The sequence below is a fragment of the Schistocerca piceifrons genome, chromosome 1, assembly GCF_021461385.2.
Source record: "Schistocerca piceifrons isolate TAMUIC-IGC-003096 chromosome 1, iqSchPice1.1, whole genome shotgun sequence".
Taxonomy (NCBI): Eukaryota; Metazoa; Arthropoda; class Insecta; order Orthoptera; family Acrididae; genus Schistocerca; species Schistocerca piceifrons.
In genome coordinates, this window is record NC_060138.1 from 781,548,786 (window position 1) to 781,572,409 (window position 23,624).

Below are 23,624 nucleotides of genomic sequence, written 5' to 3' on the forward strand. Positions count from 1 at the left end.
TTATCAATTTTGTTATAAAGTATGATAACAGTACACTGTATGTAACAAAGTTGTGAAAACTACCATAAAAACTTATCCATATGGGAGCCACAAAAATGAGAAGTTTCCTGTTATTTGGTTTCTACGCAGTTAAGCTGCAGAACTTTTACAAATAAGAAAAGAAGAAATAAAACTAGGATTACTTAAAGTCCAGCTGACAGTGAGGTCAATAGAGAGCAGAACACAAAGAAGGATTGGACAAGGAAATTGGATGTGTCCTTGCCAAAGAAACCATCATAGAATTTGCCTTAACTGATTTAGTGAAACCACAGAAAATCTAAATCTAGACAGCAAGACATATATCAAACCCTACTCCTCCCAAATGTGCCTTAATGATTATAGAACTTTGCACATTTATTCAGAATTATGGAAGAATGACGATTCCATTTATTGTTTCAAATTTGTCACCTGATGGAATGTAACATTAGAATACAATGTTACACAGACAAGAAAATTACACGCAAATTTCAATCGAACTGCAGTACCACAATGAACTCATTTTTGTCTCCCCTTAGGTACATCAGCCTAAATCTCTTGTGCAGCTAAGATCAGCAAACAATTTATCCCTTGTTACGATCCTAAAACAGATAAGTCACATGCCATGCATGCAAGAGGTGTGAGCATTTAAGGCCATGTCTTAGCTAAGACTAATCCATAAGCTTCGGGTAAAGAAAATGTATGCAAGAGAATTTGCAGATGCTGGTAATGGTCAAGATTTGTGCTGAATAACTGAAGTTTTATTACTGTTCTCTGCATGTTCAGGAACACATCTTATCTACAACACATGGAGACTAGCAAGACAAGCAATGAAGCATCACAAGCCATCACTGCTTACAATGACTGTGAAATACATATGCTTCAGAAGAGCTGACATTTACAAGATCTTGACTAATTACAATTTCGAGTGCTAGCACACAGTAAAAAAGGGAAAAACCATTTAAAATGTATGTATGGTTATGTGGCTATGATGTGCAGACTGATTCACAGCATTATACGTTGTGATTTTAAGCTGTTTACTCAAGAGTCCACAATGTATAACAAAGCCAGTCAAGAATATTGATTTATGTGAAGAAAATTGTTATGGAATTAATGCAGTCTTTCATTGGAAATTAAGTATATTCTGCGTAACAATAATTAAATATAAATACTGCAAATGAGTCGGGTGTAGGCTAATAATCAAGACAATTAACATAGATGTTCACAATGGAAACTGTAGTTAAGTAACTATTGAAGACTAATAGCAAAATTTTAGAACCGACAGTGACTTTCCAAATCAAATTAATGTATGTGTACTTCAGGGTTTATTGAAGTAAAAGTTTCATTCTAATTCTGGGATCTTCACAAGCAATGATTACTTACAAGATGAATGCCCACTAGGAAAACTTTTACGTCCCTCCCAGACTACACTCTCATCTCCTGTGCACTCTAGATCAGGGTTAACTTCTCCATCTGGAAAGCAGCGCCAGAAAAAGTCAGGTCGCGGTCGTCCTAAAATATACAAATTGGTGTAGCATTTTTACCAAATCATTTTATTTTAGTAGTACAATAAGGTAAAAAAACAGGTTGAGTGAAAAACTTTGAGCCGTTTAAGTGTTCTCATTAAAATCTATTGTGAAATTACTTACCAACAATTAGTTTTATCATGTTAGTGAGTGCACCATTTAGGGAAAGCCCTAAAGTCAAACTCAGAACTGCCTGACAAACATCAATTTTGTCCCTCTGCAGTAGGAACATGGCAAATATGACAGCTGCTGGTGTAATGAAAACCAGGGGCTGTAAGAAGATTGATTCTTGAGCACCACATTACAGAAGAGATGAGCTGATTTAAAGTGCATACAGACAATAGTGCTTACCCATAACATAACAACAGGAACATAGCTCTCACTTCTGGGATTTTTATACAACCATAATTCATCAGGGTGTATTTTCCTTGAAAAGGGTTTTGCACCTTCCAGTTCACTGTAAAGCAGAGGAAAATAATTTCTTCCTTTCTCTCTTTGTATAACACTACAAAAAAACATTAGTTTGTTTATATATATATATATATATATATATATATATATATATATATATATATATATCACACACAAAATAACTGCAGTTCATCCACATCCTTATGTAATACCCTCACAAACATGTCAAAAATAAAATATACTAATGTGAGCAGTATTTATTAGTGACAAAGAGATTCTAGAAGATATACTACACAATTACTCACCTTTACAAGAACTATTATTTCAAGAGAGGTGTGGTATGAGGGTCATTCAGTAAATAATGCCTCAGTTCTTTTTATAGCCATTAATATCTATAGGAATATGAACTATAAAGTGCTTCAAATTTGATGTTTCTTCAAATGATTCCATCAGATGGCAAAGCCGTAGTAAACCATCAAATTGATATTTACACAGGACACTCATCACAACGAATGAGCTGCAGTTGAATTTTTGGTTGTGGAAATAGAAAGTGTGGTGAACATCCACAAACATTTTTGTTCAGTGCGTGGTAATGATATAGTTGATAGAAGTGCTGTTGGGTCAGGATGTATAGATATTGCAATTCATAATCGGCCACATTTGTGACATACTATCACAGCCACCGCATCCAAAATGGTGAACCATGCAGATACCATTCTTTGCGCTGAGCAGCACACTAAAACTTAACAATTTGCTCTACAGTTTGTGGTGATACTTGGCTGACATAAGCCTATAGAATGTGATGGGGACTACATAGAAAATTAGTGTGTAGACTATATTGATACCAAATTCTAACTCTTAATATGATTAGAGAAAAAACTGTGGGGCATTATTTATTGAATGAACCTTGTCTACATTTCAAGTATCAGTGGAGGCAATGTGAATTTAGAAAACTGGTATGGAAAACACACACTTTTTTGCCATCTGTTTTATTAATTATTTATTTTTATGATCAAGGTTTCAGGTTATTAGCCAATGTCTAGCGTAAATGACAATGACGATGATGTACATAACTGTACAGCAAAGAATTCACCATCCTAAAATAAATTATATGTAATACCAAATATACAAAAATGATACTTTCATAATCATAGGACATTAAAATAAATAAATAACTGGCACATTGATTTATAATTAGGCATAATTTTACAAAATTTGATTGAGTCACATGTAGCAATATCAAGAAGTGCAAAGTAACTGAAGTCTGTTTGCTCATTCAGTAGCTATTCAGGACGATTCTGGACATAAACATGTGTTTGGTTTTCAATGGAGCAAGGTCATAACCATTGCAATGCAAATAACTTATTGAAGAAATGAACAAGTATAAAACACTCTACAGCTTACAACAGTTTAAAATAAATTGGCAAAAATCTCACCACCAATTCCAATATAAGTTTCATTTCTCTTTACAGATTTCCCTTAGCAATTCTGATAGTGGCTACGTGTATTTATATGAAGATAACACAGTTCAACATGTGAGTGACTAATTCATCTCCATTTAATTTATCTCTAAAGACTTTGTTTCTCAAACAACCTTGCAGATAAAAGTCCGATGGAGTAAGGTGTAGAAACCTCCGCGGACCAACAAACATGGCCTGTGTGACCAATCTACCAACCAGTCAGTCAGAAAGTTATCTATGGTGCATATGATATGAAGTGTGCAACATTTTCAACAATACATAGTATGAATAGGACTAACCCCTTCAACAACATCCCAATCATCAAGCATCATCACCAGTGTGAAAGTGTTGTACCTACTGAAGATACAAACTGTACAACAAGTCACATCGATGTAAAGTACATAATCTTTTTGTAACACATACTGAAATTATTTGTGTGCTTGTAATAAGACTAAATTCAACTGACTGAAGAATAGGTTCTACGTTATCTGCAATTTTTCCAATGCCACATGTAGAAGAAATGTGTCACACAGAACTGTATCAGTGTCAACGATTGTTGAAAATACAAATAAACTTCATTAAGTTCAGGAATCTGTAGTTGGAAAACCATCTAAGGTATTCTTCACAAGCGGCAGTCAAGTTTCCATTACAAAATTTGTAAGAAAATATCAAGCTGATGTGAGCAGCAAATTATACATTTGTGCTGCAATGTTGTTTATACTTACAAGGCGTGATCAAAAAGCAATGGGAATTTTTCAATTTAGCAAGCTTTATACATCCGATTTCAATCTTTTTTTTTTTTTTTTTTTTTTTTTTTTACACACACACAGTGTCCTGATGTATGTTTGCTTTTCAGCTGTATTGAATATTTAGGAATATTTAATTTATTGTTAACACTCGAAAAGGTTATATGTGTTTTTGAGTGCTCTGTGACTTTTTACTTTAGAAAATGGTAGATCAAAGAATTTGCATTAACTTTTGCTTGAAAAATGGAATAAAGTGCAGCATCGCATTCAAAATGTTGACCGTGGCATCTGGCAAATCTATCGTGAGTAAGATAAGAGTTTATAAATAGTATAAACATTTCAAACAGTTCGAGAATATATTGAAGATGACAACTGCACTAGACACCCTGGAACATCAATTACTGATGACAATGTGGAACAATTAAAGAAATTGTTGTGGAAATCGCCGAATGACCCTTTTTTTTTTTGGGGGGGGGGGGGGGGGGGCATGAAATGTTTAGCAGCAAACTTTTTTCCAAAACTGTTGAATTTTGACCAAAAATGACATTGCGTAGACATCGCTCAGGAATAGGAATTGCCAAATGAAGACAACAACAATGTAGAACTTCTAAAGAAGGTTATAACAGGTGATGAAGCATCAGTGCTTGAGTATGATGTTGAAACAAAGGCCCAATCATCCAAATGAAAACTGCCTCAAGAGACAAGACCAGAAAGATTCGACAAATTCCACCACATATGAAGGTTCTCCTCACTCATTCCTTTGATTACACTGGGATAGTGCATCTTGAGTTCCTGCCTTATAGTCATGCTGTCAGTATTGAATATTACCTGGAAAGTAAGAGCCATTTGCATGAAGCAGTCCAAAGAAAAGTACCAGAACTGTGGCAAAACCACTTGTGGAAATTGCATCATGATAATGCCCCCACTCACACCTCAATGCTCATTCACAATTTTTTTGATAAAAAACAAAACCTTTATGTAGCCTAAGCCACCATATTCATCGGACATGGCCCCTCGCGACTTCTTTCTATTCCTGTGAAAGGGTGTTGCTTTGCCACCATTGATAAGATAAAAACAGACTCAATGATGGTGCTGAACACCATAATGAAAAGTAAGTTCCAGAAGTGCTTCAAAGACTGGAAAAAGTGCAGGCACAAGTGTATTATATCTGAAGGAGATTACTTTAAAGTGACAAAGGTGGTGGTGATGAATAAATCGAGATTCTTTCAGAGAAACAAAAAGTTTTGTTAATTTTTGATCACACCTCACATATTAAAAAAAGACAATAAGCTTTAAACAACATCCTCAGTTAGTTCGGACAAAACAGTTGTAAAGAGTTAGTCAACTGTCTTACAACTGTGCATAGTGTTCAGAACCGTATGCATTAAATTTCTATCCACTCAAAACTTATCACTTGAAATATTCACCATTACTTTCATCTACAAACATACTTCGCAAGTCACCGAATACTATAGCGCATAGTGTATGGTATCTTGTACCAACCACTACACATTAAATCCTTTCCTGTTCCATTGCTTCCATATGAGCCGTAATTTCTCTTACTTTTGTGGTCCTTAAGCGAAATGTACACTGGCGGTAATGGAATCATTCTGCAGTCAGCTTCAACAGCCAGTTCTCTAAATTTTTCAACAGTGTTCCTCAAAAAGAGCATCAGCTTCCCTGCAGGTATTCCCATTTTGAGTTTCCAAACCATCTCTGTAAAACTTGCATGTTGAATGAACCTATCATTTACAGATCTAGCAGTCCACCTCTAAACTACTTGAATGCCTTCCTTTAATCAGACCTGGTGCAGATCCCAAACACTCTAGCAGTACTCAAGAATGGATTGCACTAGTGATCTACATGCAGAAGAAGAAATTTTGCCTAAGTCATCTTCTATCCTTACAGTCACTCAACGATGACACCTTCCTGTAAAGCACAGCACCATTAGCAAGTGGATGCAGATGGCTGCTCATCTTGTCAGCAAGACCATTTATATATACAGAGAATAATAATAGTCCTATCATACTTCCCTGGGACATTCCCGACAATATCCTTGTCTCTGATGAACACTCCCCGTCATGAACAATGAACTGGGTTCTATTACTTAAGAAGTCTTTGAGCGAATCACATATCAGGGAACCTACTCCATATGCTCGTAACATTATTAACAGCCTACTTCCCAAAAATCTACAAATAGGAGTCTGCTTGTTGCCAATGTTAAGGGTACAGGTCTGTGATTTTGTGGGTCTCTTCTTTTACCCTTCTTATATACCAAGAGTCACCTGCATTTTTCCCAGTCACTTCATAATTTGCACTGGGCATGAGATTTGAAATAAATGCAAGCTAAGAAGGAACCAATGCAGAAGAGTAATCTTTGTAGAACTAAACTGGGATTCCATTCAGACCTGGCGACTTACTAGTTTTCAACTCGCAGTTGCTTCTCTGCACCAGGAACACCTATTCCTGTTGTTGTTGTTGTTGTTGTTGTTGTTGCTGTTGTGGTCTTCAGTCCTGAGACTGGTTTGATGCAGCTCTCCATGCCACTCTATCCTGTGCAAGCTTCTTCATCTTCCAGTACGTACTGCAACCTACATCCTCCTGAATCTGCTTAGTGTATTCATCTCTTGGTCTCCCTCTACGATTTTTACCCTCCACGCTGCCCTCCAATACTAAATTGGTGATCCCTTGATGCCTCAGAACATGTCCTCCCCAACCGATCCCTTCTTCTAGTCAAGTTGTGCCACAAACTCCTCTTCTCCCCAATCCTGTTCGGTACCTCCTCATTAGTTATGTGATCTACCCATCTAATCTTTAGCGTTCTTCTGTAGCACCATATTTCGAAAGCTTCTATTCTCTTCTTGTCCAAACTATTTATCGTCCATGTTTCACTTCCATACATAGCTACACTCCATACAAATACTTTCAGAAACGACTTCCTGACACTTAAATCTATACTCGATGTTAACAACTTTCTCTTCTTCAGAAACACTTTCTTTGCCATTGCCAGTCTACATTTTATATCCTCTCTACTTTGACCATCATCAGTTATTTTGCTCCCCAAATAGCAATACTTCTTTACTACTTTAAGTGTCTCATTTCCTAATCTAACTCCCTCAGCATCACCAGACTTAATTCAACTACATTCCATTATCCTGGTTTTGCTTTAGTTGATGTTCATCTTATATCTTCCTTTCAAGACACTGTCCATTCCGTTCAATTGCTCTTCCAAGTCCTTTGCTGTCTCCCTTTCGTGCCTCTCGACTCTTAGAACTGCCATCTGCTTTCTGTACAAATTGTAAATAGCCTTTCATGCCCTGTATTAGACGCCTGCCACCTTCAGAATTTGAAAGAGAGTATTCCAGTCAACATTGTCAAAAGCTTTCTCTAAGTCTACAAATGCTAGAAAATGTAAATTTGCCTTTCTTAATCTAGCTTCTAAATAAATCGTAGGGTCAGTATTGCCTCACGTGTTCCCATATTTCTACGGACTCCAACTGATCTTCCCCGAGGTCGGCTTCTACCAGTTTTTCCATTCGTCTGTAAAGAATTCGCGTTAGTATTTTACAGCCGTGACTTATTAACTGATAGTTCAGTAATTCTCACATCTGTCAACGCCTGCTTTCTTTGGGATTGGAATTATTATATTCTTCTTGAAGTCTGAGGGTATTTCCCCTGTCTCATACATACCTTTGTTCACCAGATGCGTAGAGTTTTGTCGGGACTGGCTCTCCTAAGGCTGTCAGTAGTTCTAATGGAATGTTGTCTACTCCCGGCGCCTTGTTTCGACTTAAGTCTTTCAGTGCTCTGTCAAACTCTTCACGCAGTATCATATCTTCCATTTCATCTTCATCTACATCCTCTTTCATTTCTATAACATTGCCCTCAAGTACATCGCCCTTGTATAGACACTCTATATACTCATTCCAACTTTCTGCTTTCCCTTCTATGCTCAGAACTGCGTTTCCATCTGAGCTCTTGATATTCATACAAGTGGTTCTCTTGTCTCCGAAGGTCTCTTTAATTTTCCTGTAGGCAGTATCTATCTTACCCCTAGTGAGATAAGCCTCTACATCCTTACATTTGTCCTCTAGCCATGCCTGCTTAGCCATTTTGCACTTCCTGTCGATCTCATTTTTGAGACGTTTGTATTCCTTTTTGCCGGCTTCATTTACTGCATTTTTATATTTTCTCCTTTCGTCAATTAAATTCAATATTTCTTCTGTCACCCAGGGATTTCTACTAGCCCTCGTCTTCTTACCTATTTGATCCTCTGCTGCCTTCACTACTTCATCCCTCAAAGCTACCCATTCTTCTTCTACTGTATTTCCTTCCCCCATTCTTGTCAATTGTTCCCTTATGCTCTCCCTGAAACTCTGTACAACCTCTGGTTTAGTCAGTTTATCCAGGTCCCATCTCCTTAAATTCCCACCTTTTTGCAGTTTCTTCAGATTTAATCTACAGTTCATAACCAATAGAGATTGTGGTCAGAGTCCACATCTGCACCTGGAAATGTCTTACAATTTAAAACCTGGTTCCTAAGTCTCTGTCTTATCATTTTATAATCTATCTGAAACCTGTCTGTATCTCCAGGCTTCTTCCATGTATACAACCTTCTTTTATGATTCTTGAACCAAGTGTTTGCTATGATTAAGTTGTGCTCTGTGCAAAATTCCACCAGGCAGCTTCCTCTTTCATTTCTTACCCCCAATCCACATTCACCTACTAAGTTTCCTTCTCTTCCTTTTCCTACTATCGAATTCCAGTCACCCGTGACTATTAAATTTTCGTCTCTCTTCACTATCTGAATAATTTCTTTTATCTCATCATACATTTCTTCAATTTCTTCGTCATCTGCAGAGCTAGTTGGCACATAGACTTTTACTACTGTCGTAGGCGTGGGCTTCGTGTCTATCTTGGCCACAACAATGCGTTCACTGTGCTGTTTGTAGTAGCTTACCCACATTCCTATTGTTTTATTCATTATTAAACCTACTCTTGCATTACCTCTATTTGATTTTGTATTTATAACCCTGTATTCACCTGACCAAAAGTCTTGTTCCTCCTGCCACCGAACTTCACTAATTCCCACTATATCTAATTTTAACCTATCCATTTCCCTTTTTAAATTTTCTAACCTACCTGCCCCATTAAGGGATCTGACATTCCACACTCCGATCCATAGAACACCAGTTTTCTTTCTCCTCCTACGTCCTCCATATGGGATTCTGTGTGATGGTCAAATGATGGTATGTTTGTATGATCTTGCTGTGTGAATTATTTCCTGAATGCAAAAATTAAGACTTCAGCTTTCCTTTTGCCATCTTCTACTACTGTACCAGACCGGTAAATGAGCGACTTATTGCTTCCTCAGCACTGTCCAAATTTTGTCTTTAAACCATGGAGGGCCTTTTCCATCTTTAATCCACTTACTTGACACATACTTCTTCACACCGCAATTTACTACCCATTTAAATTTTGCCCATCATTCCTCTATGTCCTTCATACTGGAACTAAATTATGTCCACATGGATTGTTAACATCTGCTGATTTGTTCTTTCTAGCAAAAATGGTCTCTTAGCCTTCTTGAGTGATTTAATAACTTTAGTAAGCAGTGTCAGTATGATGACATCATGATAACTAATCCCTATCTCTGTACTGACACCACTGATACGTTCAGGCCTGTTTGCAGCTACATACCTCCATTGCATGTGGGTTCTCTAACAATCTGTTCAAGATAGTTTTCTGAAAATACGTTTAAAAGTATTTCACAAAACTACCTGTCCATACCACCTGCAATGAATCCATAGATATCTTAGTCTATACTCAGTAAGTTAAAGTCATCTCCAACTAATACTGCGTGATCCAAGTATTTTCACACTACTGAGAGTAGACTTTCTTTGAACGACAAACTATTACAATGGAATCGGGTGGCCAGTAAAAAGTCCAACAATTAACTAAATTTCACACAGATCTTTTTATATATGACCATATAACTTCACAATCACACTCAAATTTGACCCCAATAGAGAGAATATTTTTGTCAACTGGAATGAACGCTCCTCCTCCTACAGCCTCAATCCATCTTTCTAATATATGTTCCATGACTCGCTAAATATTTCACAGCATTCTCCTTTGAGTTTCAGCCTGCTCGTAGTCCCAAGAGTAATATGTTTGTGACAAGTTTCGTGGAGGGCAGTAAATTTGGGAACTTGGTTAAGACTATTTCAACAATTTACTGATACAATTTTGACAGCTATCTGCATTACGACTGGCGAGTGTTCATCAGAGTACCTCAAACTACAAAAACAAAAACCACACCAGTTCACTCTACAACCACTCTGCTACCCGAGTAACTCCTTCTTTTGAGTAGTACACCACAGACCTACCTATCAAGACAAGTCCTGCAATTCTCCAAGCCATAACACTGGTGCAGACGTCTGCATCCAAGACTGACAAAGAGTCGATGGAGACTTTGGTTGAGACCCTCCTCTGAGCTCTAAACCAAAGAACCTCTCTCAACTCTGGGAAAAATGCTGCAAATTGTGAGGCCTTGTTGCAACCTGCCACTTCTGTCAGATAATTTTATGAACTGAGGGTGGCCTCAGAACACCAGCAACAGCCCTCATTGGTGCCGGCTTAAGTCAAAACTTGCAGATGACTGCAACCTGCATAGTCAATAGCTGCAAGCAGAGTCTCCTCCACATCTTAGATCAGGGCCCCTGGCAGACACACCAAGTCCACACTGGCTTTCTTTCTGGCCCTCAAACCCCTCTCCCTACATGTCTGCTCAAATCCTGCTGAAGCAGTGGCCACCTGTCCACTCACAGGGCAAATGGGCGATGCTAGGTGACCAGACTACACACCAACCCTCCAACTCGAACTTTACCACCCACCATTCACCATGCACTGAGGGTGAATCAACAGGGTCAGGTACAATAGGAGGAGCCTCAGCAGCAGCGCTCATGGCCAAAATAAGCAACACCTGCAGTGTTCTGTGAGACATTCCAAATTCTCCACCACCACTACACCTCAAGGCAGCAGCCTAACAATGACTGACTGTAGCCAAAAGAGAGTTTATTCGTTCGCAAATTGCAACCAGCTCCTGCTGTGGCTGCACACAGCATTCACACGTCCTACCCATCCTAGGATGACAACCACAGAAGCACAGAGAGAAATCTAAATATGCTACTTGCTACCTTCCTCATGTGTCACCAATGGAAGCTGACTTCCACTGAGCTGTGTATAGCTACAGACCGTATGAATCTCTACTTTACAGTTACAAAAATGCAAGATTACACCCCCTTAACTAGAAAAACATGCACAGAATTTAAGAATTAAACTACAAAGAAAACACAGAAAAAGATAAGTATGTAACTTGCTGTCCTTCTGGTGCACAACAGGCGAGAGCTGGAGCCTGATGTCACCCTGTATAATAACTATATGCCTGTGTGGTCACTGACTAAAGATAAACTTGCACAAAAAGATTATTTTTCCCTAAATGTTTCATTTTTGAACATTCTGAGCTTTCATGAATACTGTGCCTACAATGGAAACACCAATCTTCAGTGTATGTTTAAACACTGCTCAATATAGTAATTAATGGTAATTTAAGACTCTAAGGGATACAAAAATATACATTTCACAGTTTTCTACTCTTAATGAATCACGTATTTTGGCATTTGTAATATTAAATTAAGATTATTGCCTCATGTTCTTTGGGCATTTGTGTTGCATAGTAATTGGTCTAGTCTCTCTGTTACTGGAATGGAACAGAACTAATACCACACTATTAGCAGAGGGCAAAAAAACAACAACAACATAATCCATAACTCTTAAAATGAATAGTATGAAAGTGTCGTTACAGAACACTGCTTGTTCTGCAATGGCAATAATCTTCTATTTAAGAGGGGTAATACTCATTTGTAGCATCCTGACTCTCGTTGTGACTGTTAAAGATGAGCGCTCTCATTCCGTACCTCCCCAAAGCGTGAAATGCACACTGTCATACACCACCTGAATGCCAAGGGTATGAACACTGCTGTGATTCACTGCAAAATCGTGTCAGCGTATCCCGAGGAGGTTATCTCATTGCAACATATGACAAAATGGGTACAGAATTTCATTTTTGGAAGAAAACAGGAATTCATGATGAAGAGAGAAGTGGATGCCCGTCTGTGATGACTGATGAACTGGTGCAAAAACCTCACTAGCATATTCGTTCTCATTGCCGTGTGACCACTGCTGACCAGGACAAACGGTCCCGAAGTTTCCCAAACCGTTCTTCACGAAATCATGAGCGATCAACTAGGATATCTCTAGCTATGTGTGCAATGGGTTCCATAGATGTGCACGAGACTTTCTTGATCTTTTTGCAAGTGATGAAGAGACTTTTCTTGGCCCCGAATTGACAGGGAATGAAACGTGAGTTTACCACCATCCAAGACAGATACTAAATGAACACCAGCTGTAGCAGCACTTGTTTCTGTATCTACTAATTCCACAGATGAATAAATTGAAAGAATGTATGATGAGACAAAATAAATCACTGAGATAGTTAAGGGAGACAAAAATTTAATTGAGATATACATGTGGCTAGGGCCTTCCGTTGGATAGGCCATCCATCTTGTGTAAGTCTTTTTAGTTGATGGGTCATTCCATGTCAAGGGGACCAGGGGTTCCCACTCCACCATCTGCAAATCTAATGAAATTTTGTGTGAAGGTTTTATATGGCCTTTGACAGTTATATACCAAATTTCAGTCCAGTATCTTCAGTGGTCGAATGTTTAGGGGCTTTTAAAGAGAGGCTACTCCTCTACACATCACGTACGAAGGTGCAAATACGCGAAGTTGCTAGGCATTTTTACAAGCTCCAGCAAACACTTCATCATTTGCTTCAACAGGGTGTATACGTGGACAAGGAAAAAAATTCCCGGATTTCCCGGTTAAAAATACACTTTCTCCCGGATGAAAATACACTTTTTCCATGTTAAGTGACAGTATATTCTTCCTCGGCACTGTAAAAGTCATCAATTTTTTGAATGTTTTTGGTTTTATATACCGATGTAGAATTTCCCGCCACTTTAGAAAACTAAACTCAGAGGGGGAAAACACGTTTTGAAAGACCTTTGATATGCACCAACATGTACGCTGCATATTTCCGTAATACGAAGGTATAAATTTGAATTCCACCATACACCGCATGTCACTTTCCGAAGCATTGAAATCGCGGTTGCGATGCACTTTCATAAGCCAGTCATAAGCTCATGTACACATGATCTCGCCAGCTGATGACAGCATAGGATACGTGGTGTAGTCGGCCAATAGCAAGATCACTCTTAAGCAGCGCGAACACACAAATAAGAAAAGTTAATGGTGTAAATTAATATACATAGCATTCACATATAATATTGGTCTTGGAGATTAATAAGCTGGAAGAGACGCTAAGCTTCCACATACAATGTTGATCTTTTCCGCGCATGACGCTTCAAGATACATCACACAAATGTGCAAGCAAAATTTTTAATAACTTCGTTTCAAATAAAGCAGAAAAGATTAATGAAAGCCAAACCTCTTTAGCAAACCGACAAAAATAATTTCATTGTTCTGCAAGGCGATTAATACTTGACTGACAGGAAGGTGGAGATAAAATCTAAAACTAATTGCATATTTTAGCCTTCCGTAATCATGCGAACGTATTTTAATTCATTTGATAACTCCCGGCCGCAAAAGTTCGTTTGTTATCATTTAACGTGAGAACAATAAACAAAAAGGAAACAACAAAATGACTGAACTTAAAACACAGTTCACGTGGATACGATCCATCTCCCCACCACAACTCAGACTGCTCTGGACATCAGCGCCAGATTTACTAAATTTCCGAACCGGTGCAATATTAAGTAGTGGTGCCCAGCCATACTTCCGTAACCAGAAGCAAAAGAAGGTACTACTCATACGAGACTCAACTGCGCATGCGCTAGAGCCCGCCCGTTGTGACACGTCACGCTCATCGGAAGCAATTTGTTGTTGTGAAGCATTGCATAGTCTTCCTAAAGCCTTTGACACACTTTGCTGTTGGCAGATTCTTGTATGAGCACTGTGTTTTGTTGTTGTACACGGCACATTTACTTTGCAACTTAAGTTTTCTTCTTATTTTTTTTCGTTCATATTTTGTTGCTGCAGTATTATTCTGCAGTAGCGGGATACAGTAATATCCTTTGTTTGAGCATTGGTTCTTACCAGTCAAAATCAGAAAAATTTAACTGAAAGCTAAAACAATGAAATATTACCGGAATTCTAAACAATTCCCGGGTTTTTCCCGGTTTTCTCCCGGATGAAAAAATTCCCGGGTTTTTCTCGGATCTCCCGTTTGTCCCGGGTCGTATACACCCTGTTCAGTATCCATAGATGTCTTTTTATCCTGAATCACACCACAGCAAAAATTTGGGATTCTGCCATGCCTAAATATTGTTAAAAGTCTCTCAAGTGGCTGAAAAATTCATTGCACTATTCTGACGGCCAAGATTTGACTGACCACTGCGACTTTTCATATGAACCAATCACACCAATACTTCAGAGGGTTATTCCTACCAAAGATGTATATACAAGGATCAAATTTAATTGCCATTGGATGTCTAGATGAAAAGATATGCATCTGCAAAGTTGACCAAAATTTTCTACATCCTTGGCCATTTTTCATTCCTCCCCCCCCCCCCCCCTTGACGCAGCTGGAAAGTGCATGCTTTAAGCTTTCAAAGCTATATTGTTTAATTTCTGAATCTTGCATTTTGATGAGTAAGAAGATGTTTCAAAAGTTATTATTTTAGTACTTCGAGAAGACTGAAAAGTGAAATATTTTGCTCATTAAGTTCACAACTAACTTTTATTCGAGTATATAAATCAGCTTCAAACATTAATTTAACATGTCATAAAAACAAATAATACACAACACGGCATATTTGCCAAACAATAATATTAAACAGTTTTACAATTTTGTCAAGGAGAGATTGTGGATGATTCCTTATGTTTATGTTGAAGGTGCTTCTAGTTATGAAAATATGTTGCTTAGGAATCCAGCAAGTGTCTTTAGCAGTTGGCCATGGAAGGAATAATCAGAACCATTTGGATGCATAAAGATGATGAGGACAAGGTTATTCAAATGAAACTTTACAAATTTCCAATGCACCAAAAATTGTCATACATACATACATACATGCAACACATTGTACTGGTTGTAAAACTTGCAATCAACATTGCTGGAATTCCTTCATCTGCTTTGAAGGCATTAACTGTGAATGTTGCAGCATCATTGGAAAATCTGCTTACTCTGAGCTAATTACAATTAATTGGCTTAAATTGATGATTTCATCTTGTTTTTAGAAATGGTATGTTCCTCGGCAAACCTCATTTCTTGATCGGGCTAACTTTTTTTCAATTTCTTCTTTTGGTACATAAAAAAATTTGTGTGTGGAATACTACCATGACCGAATTTGAACAAATCATATGGAGCCAATATTTGGTTATACAAGGGCCCCTGCAGACTAGCACAGGCTGCTAGTCTTTTCGCTGCTCGCCAATGCCATCACAGGATGATTTACCATGGCTTGTTCCCAAAAAATTCGATTCAGCAGTGATGCCAAATCCTTTTTGTGCAAAAATAAATTGATGAAATTTTTGAAATTATTATACTGAGCAGCTGAACCATCACAAGTAATAAATGTTCTTAATGTTTTCAATATTTGTCAATGTGGGAAAGCTTACGTTGGCCGTTCTATTCGCACAGTGAATGACAGGTGTGTGGAACATCGCCGTCACACGAGGCTACAACAGCCGGAAAAATCGGCCATAGCAGAACACTGCCTGAATGAGAGACATAAAATGAAATTTGAGGAAACTGTTGTAATTGCCAACATTTCCTGTTTCTGGAATAGCGTGTATAAAGAGGCGATCGAAATTAGGTTGGCTGATAATTTAATCAACAGGGACAATGGGTTTCCTCTTAGCAAAACGTGGAATCCTGTATTATCTCGCATCAAAACTGAACGTTCTTCGATGCGGCCTTGATTGCGATATATCGTTGCCAGCAGTGTTTCACTAAGGGCGGCGCCACCTCCCTGTTTTGGAAGTCAGAAACCGTGATGGGCGGCGCATGCGCCGTGTACTGAACGGTGGCCTATATAGGACGTCGAATTGCAATCTTGCGTCAGTTCTCAGCGGGACTCATCAGCAGAAGCAGCATTTCCTGAAGATGGCGAACAGTTGGATCGCCAAAATATCGAGTCAAGTTGATTTTAGGATCCGGCAGCAAACCCGAAAAGACTTTCAAAATCTTGAGGTGCATTGCAGAGGGTATGTCCCATTGTACCAGTTATTAGGGTTTCTTCCTGTTCCATTCACGCATGGAGTTGGGAAGATTGATTGTCTGAATGTCTCTGTGTGTGCGGTAATTATTCTAATCTTTTCCTCAGACTCCCTACGTGAGCAATATGTAGGAGGTTGTAGTATATTCCTACAGTAATCATTTAAAGCTGGTTCTTGAAACTTTATTAACAGGCTTTCTCAGGATAGTCTACATTATGTCTCTCTTCAAGAGTCATCCAGTTCAGTTCCTTCACGATCTCTGTTGACACTCTTCCATGGATTAAACAAACTTGTAACCATTTGTGCTGCCCTTCTATATATACATTCGATATCCTCTGTCAGTCCTATTTAGTATGGGTCCCACACACATGAGGAATTTTCTAGAAATGGTCGCAAGCATTAATTGTAAGCAATCTCCTTTGTAGACTGATTGCACTTTCCCAGTATTCTACCCATAAACCAAAGGCTACCACCTGCTTTACCCACAACTGAATCTATGTGATCACTCCATTTCATATCTCTACAAAGTGTTACACCCAGGTATTTGTATGAGTTGGTCGATTTCAACAGTAACTCACTGATATTATAGTCATATGATACTACATTTTTTTGTCTGTGAAGTGTAAAATTTTACATTTCTGAACATTTAGAGCAAGTTACCAATCTCTGCACCACATTGAAATCTTATCAAGATCTGACTGAATATTTATGCATCTCTTTCAGATAGTACTTCATTATAGATAACTGCATCATCTGCACAAGGCCTGATTTTACTATTAATATTGTCTGCAAGGTATTAATACACAATATGAACAGCAAGGGTCCCAACACACTTCCCTGGGCCACACCCAAAGTTACTTCTCTAACTGACAATGGCTCTCCATCCAAAATACCATGCTGTGTCCTTCCAACCAAAAAAGGCATGAATCCAGTCACAAATTTCACTTGATACCCTATATGATTGTACTTTTGACAATAAGCGTATGTGTGGTACTGAGTCAAATGCTTTTCAGAAGTCAAGAAATACTACATCTACTTGGTTTTTATAATCTTAAGAGCATTTTATGAGGTTACATAATATTTATATTCTATACTGTGAAATAATGTAATAACACTTCTTATTAGCAGAGTTACATTCCCTAAACCACGGGCTAATCTTACACTACTAAAAGACACTACAATTACACATATTCTGATTTACAAATTCAAATTGTATTAAGTTTTTGTACTTATCGATAATCCATTTTCCCTATTTTTGATAGGTATTCTTACTCATCAAAATGCGAGATTCAGATATTAAACAATATTGCTTTGAAAGCTTAAAGCATGTTCTTTCCAGCTGCGACAAGGGAAAACGATTAAACAGGGAACAGCTGATATATTGCCCGCCAAAAATACCCTAAAATTTGCTCGTAGAAAATTTTGGCCAACTTTGCAGATGCATATCTTTTCATCTAGGCATCCAATGTTAATTAAATTTAATCCATATGTAGACATCATAGGTAGCAATAAACCTCTGAAGTTTTGGTCTGATTGGTTCATATGAGAAGTAGCATTGGTCGGTCGAATCTTGGTTCTCGGAATAACGCGATGAATTTTTTAGCCAATTTAGAGGCTTGTATGTACACTTAGGTGTGGCTAAGTCCCTAATTTTTGCCATAGTGTGATTCAGCATAAAAAGTTGTCTATGGATATTAAAATAAATGACCAAATGTTTGCTAGAACTTATAAAAGGCCTAGCAAACTTGGCACATTTGCGCCTTCATGGGTGGTACGAAGGTGAGTGGCCGCTCTTTAAAGGCCCCTAAAAATTCAACCACTGAAGATACTGGACTGAAATTTGGTATATAAACATCGAAGACAATACAGAACCTTCACAACAAATTTCATTAGATTTGGAGATGGTCACTCTTTAATATTGGTCCCTTTGACATGGAAAGACCCCGATGCCACTCTGGCATCTGGTGTGTCAAAATTATGATGAGGGACTGGAATTTAATATCAGAAAAAAGAAGAACAGGAAAAATAGTCTGAGAAAGTGGACTGGGGGGGGTAAGGAATGAAAGTTAATTGTTGCAAATGCTTGTTTTAAGGTTGTACACATGGAAGAGACCTGGAAGCACCGCAAAGATTCATATAGATTACACAATCATAAGGCAAAGATTTCAAAATTGGGTTTTAGACCACAAAAGATTTCCAGGGGCAAATGTGGAGTCTGCCCTTAATCTATTGGTTATGAACTGCAGATTAAAACTGAAGAGCGTGTAGAAAGGTAAAAAAAATTAGAGGATGGTATTTGGATAAACTGAACAAACCAAAAGCTATTGAGAGTTTGTAACAGAGCATTAGTAAACGATTGTCTGTTACAGGAGAAAGAAATAAAACAGAAGACAAATTGGAAACTCTGAGGGTGAAACAGCGTAACGGCAGAGGATCAAATAGGAAAAAAGACAAGGGCCAGCAGAAATCCTTGGATAACACACAAGATATCAAATTTACCTGATGAAAGAATAACATACAAAAATGCAGCACATGATGCAAGTGAAAAAGAACACAGGCATCTAAAAGGTAAGAAGTAATACAAAATGGCATTGCCGTGCCACTTTGCCAGATCATGCTGCTAGAGGAGGCAAAACAAAATGATGGAACAAACTGATAAAGTGGAGATAGATTAGATGCAACTTTTGGTGCATGGATACACAGTGAGGAGATCCTCAAGAATCTGCAATATGCCATAAAACAAGGATGCATAACACATATTTACAAAAACAATAGAGATGCTAGTGTCCCTTTCACATACTCCAAACGAAATGATCTTCATGGATGTGGAGTAAGTAAAAAAATCTTGAACATAATTTCAGTTAAGAGGTAATAATAAAGATGTCTCATGAAATGTCATAAACTGAGGTAGGCCTACCTATGATAATTCTTAGATTATTGCAGTCACACAATATCGAAGAGAAAATCAGTTTGGAACACTTATTTACATAATCATATTGCAAAAACAATGTGTGTTGGTCAGATTATACGTACCATTCACGTTATTTGATATTATTAATCTATATTCTTATGTAAGGACAACATATTCTTTAATGTTGTTACCAAAAATCTTAAAAAGGTGTTGACTGATTTCCTTCAAATGTTTACATGTTAATATAACAAACATTTGAACGGACATAGTCTACAGCACAGAAGATGGATGTGTGGAATGTAACTGTCTGTGTGTGAGAAACATCATCCTGTAATTGAGTTTCCAACTGCAAAAAACATGCCTCCAACTGAAATCCATAGAAGAATGTAAGCTGTGTATGGTGATGAAGACTGTATCAACATCATTAACATGTGACATTGGGTTGTTTGTGCTCGTGATGAAATAAATTGTGGAGCTATCCTCAAGGACTGTGGATGACTGTATACAGTAACCAATCAGACTCAATGGACTCAGGTAGATGAACCATTTTGCAGAACCTCCTGCTACACCACAAAATTCTAATTTACTTAAAAGGATATTTTGACTGACACAGTTAAATGCTTTTGACAGATAATTTACTTTGAATGCTCTATCAGTGTGCTATGGTACTGTGGGGATTTTAATTTATACTAGAATTGCAAATATGAACCACGAGAATAAACACACTTTTATAAGGTAACTTTATCACTACCCCTTGCAAAAACATGCATAGGTATGGGAAAAATTCATGCTGCCCATGGGAAAATTAAAGAGACCTTTGGAGGAATAAAAAGCAACTGTACGAGTATTAACAGATGGCTAGTCACTGCAAAACAAAGACTCAAAGAATGAAAGTTGGAATGAATATAAATATGGGCTTTGCAAAGGACACAACTTAACTCCAAACAAGGTCCCTGGAGTACATGACATTACCTCAAAATTATCTAAATCATTGGGAGAACAAAAGCACAAGCAAAGCTCCACCTTTTGGCCCAGATGGGCTAATTGCGACCACAATGTCATCCTCTTCCAATGGTGTCACTTGGATGTAGTATGCAGGGGCATGGGATCAATGCATCACTCTTATGGATACTGTTGAGTTTCTTCACTTTGGCACTTCGGTGCCACTACTTCTCAATCACGTAGCTTCTCAACTGGCATCACATGGCTGAGTGCACTACACTCCAGTCCTCCCACCAGCATAAAAATCCCTGGCAGTACTGGGAACTGAACCTTGGTCTTACGCATAGATGTCAGACATGCTACGGAGGTAGACTTCGGGAGGACATGCCAGTACAAAATTTATTCAATTTTGATGCAAGATGTATGAGATATAAATAAGACCGTCACACTTCAGGGAGTATTTAATAATTCCATCTCCAAAGAAAGCAAGTACTGGCAGCTGTGAATACTACCAAACCATATGTTTAATACATTATGGTTACAAAATATTGGCAAACATTATCTACACAAAAAGGAAACAGTGGTAGAAGCCAAACTCAGGGACAAAAAGTTTGGTTTCTGGAGAATATGTGATGCAATGCTATGGCTTCGTAGAAGGCTGACTGAAGAAAGGTAAAGCTAAGTTTATGGCGTCCACAGATTTAGAGAAAGTTTTTGGCAACATTGAATGGAATACACACTCTGAAATTCTGATTGATAGTGGCAATAAAATATAGGGCTCAAAAGGTTATTTACAACTTGTACAAAAACCACACTGTAGTTATAAGCATGTAAGGACAATAACATGGGGGGGGGAGGGGGGGGGGGGGGAATGGAGCAAGACAGGGTTGTAATTTACAAACTTTGCAACCTTTCAATGACACTAATTCTGTCACAGATGGTAAAGAACTTGAAAGAGGAGTAGAACAGTATGGGTAGTTTGTTTAAAAGAAATAAAACAAGGATTATGAAATCAAATTAAATCAGGTAACATTGTGTTAATTAGATAAGGAAATGATACACTGAAAATAGTGATGAATTTTGCTTTGTACAGCAAAATAACTGATGATGGCTGAAGTCGGAAGAATATGAACTGCAGATTGGCAAAAGGAAGAAAAATATTTCTGAAAATGAAAAAAATACTTCAACTCACTTCTTGGAAACACATCATCTATTGCCTGCTCTTTCATTGTGTACACACACCAAGGTGACAAAAGTCATGGAATAGCAATACGCATGTATATCAATGGTGATAGCATCACATGCACAAGGTATAAAAAGGCAGTGCACTGACCCGATATCCACATAATCAACTGTCTGCGCCAAGATTTCTGGCATCTTCTCTCCCCATATACAACACAGTGGCCGATGGCCTTCACTTAACAAATGAGAGCAGATAAGTTTGTGTAGAGTTGTCAGTGTTTACAGCGACACTGTGTGAAGTAAATGCAGAACCCAACATGGATTACGATGAACGTAACCGTTAAGGCAGTGTGGTGTAATTTGGCATTATTGGAAAGCTGATCTGGTCAGATAGGTCCTGATTTCGGCTGGCAAGAGCTGATGGATGGTTTGAGTGAGACGCTGAGCCGCGCTGTCCGAGGCATCTTGTCACGGTTTGCACAGCTCCTCCGTCGGAGGGTCGAGTCCTCCCTCGGGCATGGGTGTACGTGTGTTGTCCTTAGCGTAAGTTAGTTTATGTAAGATAAAGTAGTGCATAAGCTTAGGGACCGATGACCTCAGCAGTTTGGTCCCATAAGACATGACCACAAATTTTCAAATTTGTGACGTAGACACCATGAAGCCATGGACCCAAATTTTTCACAAGGTAATTTGCAAGTCAGTGATAGCTCCATAATGGCGTGGGCTGTGTTTACATGGAATGTTCTGGGTCCTGTGCTTCAACTGAACCGATCATTCACTGGAAATCGTTGTTTGGCTACTTGGAGATCATCTGCAGCTATTAATGGACTTCACATTCCCAAAACAATGAATCATTTTTTATAGATGACAATGTGTCATGTCACCGGGCCACAATTAGGTTGCTAAAGTGTCATGCTAAGATATTTCTTTTAACTCCGATAAATATATTGTGTATGTAGTTCTTCCCTACTACTATTGTAACCAGTATAACGACATATTGAAATTCTATACCAAACATTTAAATGTTAACAACCTTCTACCACGGGTAAAATCCTCGCTACTTTCGACTACAGCTTACATCAACATTGTCCTTTTGTGTTAAAAGGAAAGTTAATCTCGGTTTCCGCATGAGAACAAGGAACATTTGTTAGTCACACTCACATAAATATCAGTGCCAACACGACTCTTACGATAACTTCCACAAACAAGTTGCTTGAGTTTTCCCGTGAGTCTGCCATCTTTTAACTATCTATTTAACATATCTGCTTATGAGGATTTTCAGTGCTGTATTCTTCATACGACAGCCAGCATAACAGTCACATCACGCGTACATTTAAAACAGTCACAACAACGCCAGAGATAATATGAACACAAATAGGTGAAAATAACAAAAACATAGCGTTGAGGATGTAAACATGTTTGTGACGTTGGATTGCTTTCTTGTGCTGCTCTCGTAAAACATATTTGCAAGCGAGTTTCTCGTTAACGTCTCTATCCGCACTGGTAGCAGTGCATCCACGTCGTCTGCAACGCTATCTCTATGTATATGGAGAAATAATGGTCCTATCACGCTTCTCTGAGGCCCTCCTGGGGCTACCCTAATCTCTCATGAATGCTCACCGTCGAGGATACCATACTGGATTCTATAACTTAACAAGTCTTCGAGCCACTCTCATATCTGTGAACCTATTCTTTATACGGGTACCTTTTTTAACAGCCTGCAAAGGGGCACCATGTCAGCCGCTTTCCGGAAATCTGGAGATTTTAAATCAGCCTGTTATTCTTCATCCGTAGTTTTCAGCATATCACGAGAGAAAAGGACAAGCTAAATTTCACACGAGCGATGCTTTCTAAAACCATGCTGATTCGCAGACATAAGCTTCTCGATCTCAAGAAAATTTATTGTATTCGAACAGAGAATATGTACAAGGATGCTGCAAATCGACTTTAGGGATATTAGTCTGTAATTCTGGATGCTTGACTGATCTGGAATTGTAACACTAACCAAAACGGCCTTGCTGTGCTGGTACTGCGAACGGCTGAAAGCAAGGGGAAACTACAGCCGTAATTT

General features: G+C 38.3%; 1 protein-coding gene across 1 annotated transcript in view; it reads right to left on the reverse strand.

Moving 5' to 3' along the window:
• The window catches only part of LOC124789175 (phospholipid phosphatase 5), a 49,654-nt gene extending 26,761 nt beyond the window's left edge, over positions 1 to 22,893 (reverse strand). Inside the window, exons 1-4 of the mRNA XM_047256471.1 lie at positions 22,715 to 22,893; positions 1,893 to 1,998; positions 1,665 to 1,812; positions 1,399 to 1,527 (exon numbers count right to left, since the gene is read on the reverse strand). Coding sequence (XP_047112427.1) covers positions 1,399 to 1,527; positions 1,665 to 1,812; positions 1,893 to 1,998; positions 22,715 to 22,791 — 460 coding nt within the window. The 5' untranslated portion in view covers positions 22,792 to 22,893. The remainder of the gene's footprint in view (positions 1 to 1,398; positions 1,528 to 1,664; positions 1,813 to 1,892; positions 1,999 to 22,714) is intronic.
• Positions 22,894 to 23,624: the final 731 nt, after the last annotated feature.